A 12,381-nucleotide genomic window follows, 5' to 3' on the forward strand; every position below is an offset into this window, starting at 1 on the left:
ATCACTTTGGAGCATCTTCTCTTCCTGCCAAGCAGCATAAGAGCAGCCCCATGATCCAAATTTCCTACACTTGCCTCTACGATGGCCACCCAACGCACCGATGACGCCGCATCGCTCAGTGGCACAGACACAACAGACTGCTGGGTTTCTTTTTTTTCCCCTTTTCAAAAGAAACCAACAACAATCATGGGCCACTAGAGGATTTTTCCAGGTATTTCATGCTTAATCACAGCTCTTCTCACCTGGCATGCACAAGGGCTCCAAGACAGCCACAGCCAGAGAACAGTAAGAAAAACACCCTGGTGAAGTTCATGGAGATGCCTACACAATGTTCTGCAGGCAGCCACGAACTCACTGTGGCCATTACAGCAGCATCTCAGCCAGCTTTCCCATAATTTCTGCAGGGAATTCGGTTACCTAAATAATTGCATTGTTTTAAAAAAAAAAAAATCCAGCTGATATATTAGAAGTATGATTCAAACATCCATTACCTCAACTATACACAATTCACTACCTTAACCAGAAGAGTTACTACTACAAAATTTTATAGTTCATAGAAACATCATGTTAGTTTTATGCTACATAAATACTAATTTGTGACCACAACATGAAAGTAAGAAAACTCCTACTAGGAATAATTTGCAAAAGATGCAGTTTCAGGTAGATTTTCACAGGTAAAGGTGTGAACTCAGGCAGAATGTTCCCAAATTTGAAGCCTTTATGCCTAAGAACAGGAAGAGTGTAACTTCTCCAAAATCAGCTGCCAGAATACATCATCTAAAGACATTACCTCTAAACTTTTTTTAAAATGTCTAAACTACTTCTTGCTGAAAGTTTCCAAAATTCCCAATGCAAGATGTGTCAGCACTGAAGTTCCCAGTTCAAAGAGTTTGGAAAAATAGTAAAAACTGAAACAAAGCATCTGAATTAAAGGGTTTAGGCATCCTCAGCATAGATGTTACCCCCATCCGCCTCCTCATCTTTCCTACACACTAATACAGAATGGCAGAGAATTTTACATGATTTTATTACACAAGTATTTAAGTATCATTACCTACTACGCTACACACAACCAAGCGTAGCTGTGCAACCTTACCCTTGCTAAAACCATCTAACAGGGTTTCAGGGCTGATACTGAGACGCCTGGAAATTGCTTTGTATGTCCAGAGAGGACCTTAAGTGAGACCCGCCTGTAACCCAAGGAAGCTGCTCCCCGTGTCCCAGGTGGAGCACAGCTCTGAAGTCCCATTACAGGGTCACCCAGCGACTGAACTTTCAGGCTTGAGATTTTACTGCTGGATCCACTTTCTTTTCACAGCAACCACCTTCTGACAGGCAGGACAGCGAAACTTGACACTTGCCATGAGGCACATGGTGACTTTCAGCTAATCCCCTTTAATGAGGAATTCCCAAAGTGCCTCTCAAGCAAGGGGTCGGCTAATCCCATTCACTGACAGGATTTTTTTTTGCTCTTAGAAAATGGAAAGTGGCTGAAAACAAGAGTATTTCCTTTTATTTTGATTTACAGATATTGCTTTGAAGAGGAAAACCATGACATTTGGATATCTGGAAACTTAAACATGAGCTGTTCCTGTACATTATCGTTAAACCAGTAACTTCTTTTAGATGTTGGAGAAAAAGGGGCTTTTAGGCCAGCTCTCTCATTTAACCAGCTGTGCTGAGATTTGTCAGTTGAAGCAGTAAAAAAATGCTAATATTGTATTAAGTGAAGATTAAACAGCTCATAAGAGTATTTAACTGTCATTCTTTTACAGACAGTGATTAGATAAAAACTAATTCTTTTTAAAGATAAAAATGTCATTGTTAAATCAGTATAAGAAATTGAAAATCAATAGTCTATACCCTTATATGAAAGGTGCAATATTTTAGACTGATGGCCACACAACATACTTTCTTAAAATGAAGAATATGTGCCTCCCACTGAGCTATACTGGATCTGTGACAAAAAGGCTGGGTAATGTCTGAGCAAAAGGAACAGCAAACCAGGGCGATCTGAGCACTGCACATACAGGACCTGGAGCGTACTCAACGGTTTCACAGCTCTTCCCAACATCAGAGATTTGTTAAGGCACCGAGGAGCATCAGCTGAAGATGTCACCTGTGTTCAAAACACGCCAGACATGAAAGAACTCCAGCTACTTCACAGGATTTCCAAAACGAAGCGTGTTGCTTTACAATACCATAATCTCCTGAGCCTTCAAGAGCAGCTACCTTTAAAATTAAACTATATTTAGGTAAATGCAAAACCAGTAAATGTTTCCACTTACTTTTCAGCACTCAAATTGTCAAAAGAAATTATGTCAGTGCTGAGAATTCATTTCAAATGAACTTAGCACCTACCTCCAGCAGTACAGGCAGCAGTGAACCTTACATTGTAGTGGTGAGAAGTGATTAAACCAGTACCTTCTTCTTGAATTGATGGAAAAAAAAAATACCTAATGTAACCTAAATTTGCTTCTGTTGTCCTGCCACTTGTAGGTCTTTACGAGTATTTACCTATAAAGACTCCTTTTCATGGGTCATAAACGGAGCATGAAATTGTGAATGGCGAAGCCAATGCTGATGCTGACCAACATCAGTCCTCACGAGAGGACTGGAGGAACAAGGAAACAACTCTGAAGGTCTGTTCACGCCACACATCATTTCTCTACAGGTACTTTTATGTGATTGCCTGCAATGCAGTCACTGCTGTGGCACTTGTCTGCACAGTCCCGAACGTGCTCTGTGGTGTAAGGGTGATTATTGCTAGTTCAGATGTAGCTACAAGAAGCTCCGTGCTTGATAATCACTTAACTGTTCAGTTCACCGGTCAAACAGGTTTTGCCCATCGATCTACACGCAAGACAATTTTCAGGAAACAGATGACATTTTACAGCTCAAGCAATAAATCATCTACTGATACCGGAGGCAGGGGAGCAATCTGAGAGATGAAGAGCTGTATCTTAACTTTACATGTTAAGAGTTTGACTCTAAGAAGCATTGAGGAGACATTGTGACACACTCAAAGTGCATCGTCAGTGATATCTAGCCCCAAACAATGATGCTCTAACAAACACATTCAGGGTAGGTACGTGGGGCAAGCCAAGTGTGGTAGCCACAAGGCATGTCCCAAAAATGCAAGGAGAAAGTGTTGCTCTGGTATCCCAGTGATACAGTGAAGTAACACAGATAAAGCTCAAGACTGGCATCAAAAATTACTTCAGGGGAAGTTTCTGATTTGGCACGCTAGACGGAGTTTTCAACAAAATCCATCCCCAGCACTGACCTCTTGAAGTGGCTTGCCAGGACTCCCACCAGCTCTCCAATCCTGCTGTCATTAGAGGGCTCTTTGCTGAAGAGACAGACAATGAGATCCTTGTTGTCTTTCGTGTGGAAGACCACGAGCTGGTCCTTTCCATTGGAGACACTCAATCCTATCAACTGTGAAGAGAAAGCAAGAACAATGTTACATATGTTGATAAATCTTTGCTACTCTCCAGGCCAGTTCTTTCCTCCCTAGGGTGTCACGCTCACTCTCAACTTCTACCTCTGCCAGAGAGCTCAGGGGAACGGCAGTGTGCAGGCAGGTCCTCAGTACTCCTCCCACAAGCTGAAAAAGTCAAGATGGAACAACAGTGGTTTTTTGGAAGTCAACAGTCTCAAAGGTGCGAGGAAATGTTACTGTCTAGACTGGGATCATTCTGAGCAACTCTTGCCAGAAACGGCACAGTCCTTCTGCCTATCCAGCACCATGGGCCACCCACCAAAGAGTGCACCAGGAGGATTTCTAACAGCTGAAGCTTGCTTTCCCCAAAATCTCACACTGGATGACACCACGCAAGCCTGCCTTTTTTCTTTTTTTTTTTTTCCTTTTCAAAGGAAACCAACAATAATTATGAGTCTGGCCAATAACCATCTTCAAATTCCCATATGCAGTGCTGGGAATGCAATGATAGGCAGGTAACGGAAGAATGAAGCTTACTGAAAACCTAAACAACTTGATGAAGAGTATTTGCAACCCCACAAAGCTGTAATGATTCCATTGTTCAGGTATGGATTAAGGTCTTGCTGTTCTGACAAAATAAAGAAACGTGGGGTTTTGGTTTGGGCTTTTTGATTTTTTTTTTTTCCTGTTAAGTAACTTTTGTTTTCATCATCTCACACAGTAAAAGCAGGAAATTTTTAGGAGTTGCAATCTGGATACACAGGCTATTCAGATGAATATTAAAAAAGCAAAAAATTAATCTACACTAAGGAAATAAAGTATAAGGATGGCAAAAGGAACATCAAGAGGCAAGCACACCTAAAAAACATGTGTTAAAAGTAAAAAAAAAAAAAAAAAGAGAGAGAGAAAGGCAAAAGAATACCAAGTATATAGAGAGAATACAGCAGAACTTCCCTGTCCACAAAGGACTACATGACTCCTTTGAGTGATCCAGAGGTTTGCATTCTCCTAAAAGTGAGAGGCACCGCTATAGCATTTTGTGGAAATGAAAGTCTCATGATTCCCTTCTTAAAGAAAAAACCCTTCTACGCAACCCCACTGCCAGTGTCGGGAAGGATATTAGCACAAATCAAGCTGGAGACTACTCACTCCTTTCCGAAGCATGAATCACATTCAGAAACAGTCTGGATCCATATGTTTGGTTTAGCAGTCACAACGTATTATTTCCAAGAAACCTGTTTCAGCTCTGGATGTCTAACACATACCAGACAGCAGCATCGTCCCAGAAAAGCACGCCACAACCAACACGCAGCAGGGCGGTGTATGCCCTATTTTCTGGATGAAACACTACACAAGTTTAGAATCACTCATATTTTGTTGGCTTATTATCACAATAGAAGAGTCTGTCTGAACTACAGTAACTGTTGATATTTTAAACACTGAGCAGAGACCTCTGGCTACCAGTTGCATAATCTACCCAACACAGGTGGAGTTTATTCTCTACCGCTCACGCTATTTTGAGGTTATGAAATGCTTTTAAAACAAGCTACACTTCATGCACAGACATTAACAGCTGCCTGGGTTTACAGTGTCCCTTAAAATTAATTTGCATGCTTAAATAACATCCTGTGAGCACAATAGCACCACAGGGACTACTGCCATCAAGGTTTTAAATGTGCACAGAGTGTGAAAGATGAACAAGTTGAAATCTTTGGATTTGAAAAGCCTATTTAAACATTAATTATTCAACAGAACTGTGTTAAAGGTCCAAGAGCCCTTCAAAATTTTCCTATTTCACCCCTCCCCGTCAGACTATCTGAACAAATAAATATAGCACAAAAGAAATCATTTCAGAGAAGGTGCTTATCTCAGTGTTTACAAACACTACTATTAGCTTCGCTTGAAGATGAGGAAAAAATTCTCAACATCTACAGAACATCCTTTATTGTATTCACCACTACTGGGAAAGCTAGTTGCAAGATCCTTTCTGCTGCTCAGTCGCCTTTTAATTGCTTTCTGACATTATCTGTTTATTTTCTCTCCAGGTAAGAACAAAAAGATACTTGTATATCCGTACTTCTGAGGCAACTGCCAGAATGCTTGCACACAGAAAATCCCCCCAAGTAGCATCTCAATCCAGCGAAATAGTCAGGGTTGAAAGGAAAGTTATTGCTTTGTCATCGTTTGTACAAAATTACAGATTCCTCACACAGAACACAAAATAACAGATTGTAGAGCCTGGGACCCGAGCAGGCACACATTATGGGCTGTACTTAAACCATTTACATGTAAACATAGTTAAAAGGGATGGGGAACTGTAGTGTCATTTCTCCAGCCGAAAACAAGTTTATGGTCATAACAGACATCAGCTGACTGTCTCCAACGATATTTCCATGGAAACACCATCCCTGAGGATGTCGCCATGTTGATAGGGTGCTTTGGAACTGCTGGCAGCCAGCAGTACAGCTGACAGGCAGCGGAGTTTCAGCTGGGTTCACCTTTACGTATCGGAAGGGCAATCCATCTTCCCCAGCGACCACCCATCCTTCTAGCAGGACATATTTGATACACCAGTACACATCAAGACTGGTGTAAGCATTATCCATTTGCTTCTCAAAAATCTTCCTATGAGTTCAAACAAACGTTCTTTCCCTGAAAGGGAAGGAAGCTCTGTATCACTGACTGTCTACTTACACCGCCTCCCTGTACACAGTAAAAGGGTTTCCACACAAAAAGGGATCGTACATGCAGAAGAATGAGAGAGAGATGAAAGGCAGCTAGCTCAAGAGGTGAAAGACAACACATATGCAGATAATTTAGTAAAAATATAAAACAAAACTACAGAAGGAAAAAACCAACTGCATCACAGCATTAACCATTAGCAGGAGTTCAATTTATGAAATCCTGGCAAAAGAAATACAAATATTTCATGTGGTATATATGAACCAAATACATTTCCAAAGTCTCCTCCTCTCCCCTCTTCCTGAGGCACAGAGGGGTCAGCAGTAAATCAGGAGGATCAGTGAGCACGCCCCAGCACATGATGCAATCCCCATGTGTACGTGCAGATTTTCTACTGTTCCCCAGAACCACGGTGCAGGAGAAGCAGGGAAAAGGAGAGGCTGTGGCCAACAGAGCAGAAATTTATCACCACAACACTTACCAAAGATAGCCTTCATCAAATTTCCACTTTGAAATATTATTCTGGCACCTGTGTGAGTCAGTGAAGGGTCTTTTGGACTCATCCCGCCTGTTCAAAGTGTGCCAGGACCCCTTTGCCATTGCCCAGTTCAAGAAGCCTTGGTGGCTAAAGGGAATATTGCAGATGTACGAATAAACCCGATTTATACCTACGGAAATTTAAGTATTCTAAGAGTAAGAGACTGATATGCACAGACCATTAACCGTTCTGGTGCCAGAAGAAATGCAAAGCAGACAGCCAACATACAGTGCACTACAGCACTCTGAGGGAATGGAAACTCTATTTCAGACATCCGCGTTCTGTGAACAAAACATTAACTACCAACGTTTCTAACTAACAGATATCCTATAGGCAACCTACAAATTGTATCCAACTCGCTCACATTCTTTAAATGCATTAATCATAAAAATCACAGAATTATTTGGGTTGGAAGGGATCTTAAAGCCCATCCGGTCCCACCCTCTGCCCTGGGCAGGGACACCTTCCCCCAGCCCAGGTTGCCCAAAGCCCCGTCCAACCTGGCCTTGAACCCTGCCAGGGAGGGGGCAGCCACAGCTTCTCTGGGCAGCCTGTGCCAGGGCCTCACCCCCCTCACAGGGAAGAATTTCTGCCTTACATCTCATCTAAAACTCCCCTCTGTCAGTTTAAACCCATCAACCCTTGTCCTATCCCTACACCCCCCAACAAAGAGTCCCTCCCCACTTTCCTGCAGCCCCTTTCAGCCCTGGGAGGCCGCTCTAAGGTCTCCCCGGAGCCTTCTCTTCTCCAGCTGAACCCCCCAACTCTCAGCCTGTCCTCACAGGGGGTGCTCCAGCCCCCCAGCATCTTTGTGGCCTCCTCTGGCCCCGCTTGAGCAGGTCCGTGTCCTTCTGCTGTTGGTGCCCCCAGAGCTGGACCCAGCACTGAAGGGGGGTCTCACAGAGCGGAGCAGAGGGGAGAATCCCCCCCCAGCCCTGCTGCCCACCCTGCTCTGGGGGCAGCCCATCACACTGTTGGCTTTCTGGGCTGGGAGCACACGTTGGTGTCTCACAGTCAGTTTTCCATCCACCAACACCCCAAAGTCCTTCTCCTTGGGGCTGCTCTCATTCCACTCCCCACCCAGCCTGGATTTGTGTTTGGGATTGCCCCGACCCATGGGCAGGACCTTGCCCTTGGCCTTGTTGAGCTCCATGAGGTTTCCACGGGCCCATCGCTCAAGGCTTAAGAGTTTCAGAGGAAAACATTCAGACTACCCACAATGACAGTCTTGTGCTGTTATGTAAATGTACAAGCTCCACCTTTAGACCCATCACACACATAGGTAAAGCGGCCATTTTTCTAAAGCAGCGATAAATACAGATTTACCTGTACTTACTAACATAGTAAGTGAATTGCAGTGGCCTAGCCATTTTGTATAAGGTACAAACATAGCGAACTAATAGTGAGAAATTGTAATGGACAAAATTCCACCTCGTCCACCTGAGCTCACCTTGACACTTTGCAAAAAACATGCCCATCTAGGAAAAACACTCTGCTTAGAGTCTTCATGTATTTGAACAAGTTGGTTTGCACAAACAAGAGTCAGCCATTTAGCAGCGTAATCTGCTGACAATTTCATTTTGCACAATTAAGAGATAATGTCAGTAGAATGGAACATCAACCAAGGAAAATGACCTGCAGCTGCTAACTCCCTGGCAGTAATGTCTTTTCAAAACAAGAGGCACTGCCACGCAGACACCGCTGCACTACAGAGGATGCTCCTGCGAGGGTACAAGCACGTCACTCCACCCACACACGCTGGGTGACCAGCGAGGAGGTTAGAAGAGGACCTATAAAGTTAACATTACGGATGCAGTCTGAGCTAATCATTCACTCCACATCTGCAGATTAGATTTTACTGTTACCCTAACCTCAACTCTGCTCTTTCAGCAATATGCAGATGCCAGATTTATTATTTCTGCAAATGCAAATGTCCCAACAAATTTGTGTATGGCATTGCCAAACAACCCAGCCAGGTTCTGTAGGTTTAAGATAACTGTAGTAGTGTTACCTCAGGCTGAGGAAAACAAACAAGCAGTTGAATCCACACTCCAGGATCCTGAAGAGCTACGATGAGGTTTTCCCCCATCCCCCTTCATACCAGTGATAATCTGCTGCTTTGTCACTGGCAGCTAAACTCTGCTACCCCGAAGGCCAGATACCTCACTATAATTCTGAATTTAGCTTTGATAAGATTTACATTAAACATGAACAAATATTAAGAAAAAATTTCAAACACGACATGAAGGATCAAACAAACCCCCAGAGACACAGAAATTGTGTCATAAGCTGCTGTGAAATGCTAACCCCCTTATGGGGGCAGGATCTTGCGGCACACAGAAGATAAAAAACAAAATAGAAGAATGAGCAGAAGAGAGTGTGATAAGCAGTTTGGGTTTTAGCTTTTATTTTACGCACTGAAATTAAAAGCTAACATGATGCATCAGTGCTGTAGTAACTGTTTTAAAGACATTAAATATATTAAAAATTGTAAACCAAGGTCTTTCCATTTTATGGATGTGAAAATGGAACTAAACAGTAGATGCACCACCCATGACTAAGAGTCAGAGATGAAATTCCCCACTTCTTGTACTTACATTATAGAGGGGGATGGTCTTCATCACTTTGTACTGCTTCATAGGGTCCATCTTATAAAGGTGCCGATCAGTAATGAAGATAGCTCTGTCCTCCACCTTATTAAAGCGATTGACCTGTAAAGAAGCAAATTTTCAGTCCCAATAATCACTGCAAGAACATGCAGAATAAAACTCTGCAGCAGTAAATACGCAAAACTCACACAGAAAATACACAAAACTCACACAGCTCTTAAACAGATTTTTTCCACAGATCCTGAAACAACGAAAAGGGAAGATGGACCCTGTAATTCCATTTGACAAATATAGAAAAGCAGAGCCTTGGAGAAGCAACATCCTCAGAGTTATCTAGCAGGGCTGGGGTGAGCTGGAAAAGTCCCTGGCCTCAATGAAATGAAGGACAGATGCTTTCCCCAGCAAGACTTAACCTGCACCCCTGTCTGCTGGCAGAAACCAAGCCCAAGGCAGGAGGCTCCTGTTCCTACCTTATATATGTGCCTTTGTCATCCCAAAAGCATGATGCAGAGCATGTGCCCCACGGAGCTAAACAGGGTGCCACAAGGGTCTGTGAGAGTCCAGACCTGAGGCATTTGAAAGCAGAAGCTTTGGACCATCCTAACTTTGAGCAGGACCCATCTCCCTCGTTTAAAAGGTCTGTGCCTTGGACGTAGGTAAACCACTCACCCAAGAAGTGGGAAACCTGGACGACCACCCTTCCCCTGCCCACTAGTGGATGTGTGAGCTGAGTACAGGCACGCTCCACCGGTTTTGCTGAAGTTGTGCCATTCTGCAAGAAGGAAAGAGACTGAAGGGGCCAGAAGTCTGGGAGAGCCAAGCCTGTATGGAGGGACCCAGGCAACCAGCTGGTGGGAGGAAAGCAAGGTTATTTCTTGGCAAGCAGAAGACCCAAATGCCCTCAGGCTGCTAGGGGTATTGAACACAAGCCTCTCCCTTCCTAAGCAAGAGAGGCAGAGTGAGAGCACAACCAGTCTCGTCTAAAGGCTCACTGCCACTGAGAACAGCGTCCTGTTGCCTCTTCCAGGAGGTCCTGGGCCCATACCCTGCGCCAGCTCTGATGCTCCTCAACCACATCAATTCACCAACTTGACAAAAATCTGCCCTTAGTGTGAACATACAGAGAGAAGGGTACAACGAGCATCAGAGCCATTGCAAGGGAAAGAGGGTGAGGCTCTGGGTAGTGATAAACAGGGGAAGAAAAGAGGACAGCTCTGTTCAGCAGCAGCAAGCTATGAGATCAGTTCAGCTGTCCCAGACCCGTATTGCGAGTACAGCAGATTTTTTTTTATAGAGGTGGACATGGCTCAACCCATATTTTAACTTGACTTTGTGTTCTGTTAAGCACATGAGGCAAAGATGTCTAGGGATCACCAGTGAGCTCAAGCTCCTCAAAAGAAATTATTTCAACAGGAGCTCACTGCCCATCTATGCTGTCCAGGGATACTCTGGGAACACAGAGGGCAGAGCTACAGCATCCAGCAAAATTCAACCAAACAAGAAAGCACCCACAGGCACCTGTGCACCTCTAAGCTTAACTGACACGAAGGGAGATTTTTAGTTGATTTGGTTTTTGTGAAACGCTTGTACCATTCGCAGGTTATTTTGAATCCAGACTCTGGTCTCCTGACCCCCAAACCACTCCCACAACGAACTTACTACTAAGAAAATCACAGTGCACTTCAAACAACTTTAATACTGGCTTCCAAAAAGAGGCAAAGGTGTTTTAATCTTCAAATGACTGTATCCTCTGACAACGTTAGGGTATGGAGGAGATGGACCTAGGCTTCTTGGAGAAGCACAAGGACAAGAGGCAACAGGCAGAAGATGCAGCAACAGTAGAAAATCCAATAGGGGAAAAAATTCTCCCCAGGAGGGTGGTAGCCCTGGGACAGGGCTCAGAGAGGCCATGTAACCTTCATCCTCTGGGATTTTCAAAACTCAGCTGAGAGCCTCAGCAACCTCATTTAACTCTGAAGTTAGCCCGGCTCAGAGCAGGAGGTTGGACCCCAGACCTCCAGAGGTCCCCTCTCCCACCTAAATCATTCTGTGATTTCATAAGCCCATATGCTACCAAGAAAACAGACTTCACAGTATCTGAGATATTCTGACAGTTTCTAATAGTTCAGCAAAGACAGCTTAGTGTTGCCACTGGGAAAAATTAATATCTTAGTATCTTAATGTTGCTACTGGGCTCTACAGTTGTAAATTTAAGACCAATTATAAATACAGGCTATAATTCAGTGAAGAACCATTAGTTGCCTGCTGAGGCAAACCACTATATTATCACCTGTAATCTCACTGGCAGTCAACAGCAGCAGAGATTATCTGTGTATATACATCCCAACCCTCACAGAATAATTTTAGGCATACTCAAGAAGTTGGTTCACTCTAATTTGAACTCAAAATACTTCCCACCTGGGATACTGCTTGTGTAACCAGGCACTCAGTGTATGGGGAAAATAAATTCCATCTTGTAGAGTACTTATGTGTGGATCAAATCTAAAACTTTTTTTTTTTTTAAATAGCAATTTTACATAACAGTTCTGATAAGGGAAAAGTTAACTCTTGGAAGACAGCAACATGTGAACTCCCCAGCAAGTACTGTTGAAAACAGCCAAGTGCAGAGCCCCACATCCCAGTATTTTGCTGCAGTTCATACACCCAGTTACCTTGTGGGAAGAACAATAGAAGAACAGATTATTTAAGTACCAGCTAATGATGCAAAGGAATGACACGGCCCAGCAGCAAGCTGTATACAGTGGTCATATATTACATAATTTATCTTAATTCCAGGTATTCTGATGTTCTGAATTCATGTCTATTTTTGGCCACCAATCATGTCTCCAGAAACAGCATCCTTCTGGTACCAGACAAATTAAATCACCAAAACTGCTGTCAAATGCCATATAAGCACCTCTGGAAAATTACTGTAAAAATATGCAGCTGTTTATTAAAAATGTACTCAATCAAAGGATACAAGATACTAAATGTTGTACCTTTACAACAGCATCTGATCTGGGAAAGATCCAGGAAGACTGAAGCTAATGAATGACATTCCACGCCTTATGGAATTAGTGTGATTGTTTACAAAACCAGAAGTGGGA

At 43.3% G+C, this 12,381-nt stretch overlaps 1 protein-coding gene across 1 annotated transcript in view; it reads right to left on the reverse strand.

The window, feature by feature from the left end:
* MYO1D (myosin ID) overlaps nucleotides 1–12,381 on the reverse strand; it is a 160,929-nt gene that overhangs the window by 54,396 nt on the left and 94,152 nt on the right. The window contains exons 20-21 of the mRNA XM_026864801.1: nucleotides 9,263–9,376; nucleotides 3,287–3,441 (exon numbers count right to left, since the gene is read on the reverse strand). Of these exons, the coding sequence (XP_026720602.1) occupies nucleotides 3,287–3,441; nucleotides 9,263–9,376 (269 nt within the window). The remainder of the gene's footprint in view (nucleotides 1–3,286; nucleotides 3,442–9,262; nucleotides 9,377–12,381) is intronic.

Source organism: Athene cunicularia (assembly GCF_003259725.1).
Source record: "Athene cunicularia isolate RWA chromosome 27 unlocalized genomic scaffold, athCun1 chr27_part1, whole genome shotgun sequence".
Lineage (NCBI taxonomy): Eukaryota > Metazoa > Chordata > Aves > Strigiformes > Strigidae > Athene > Athene cunicularia.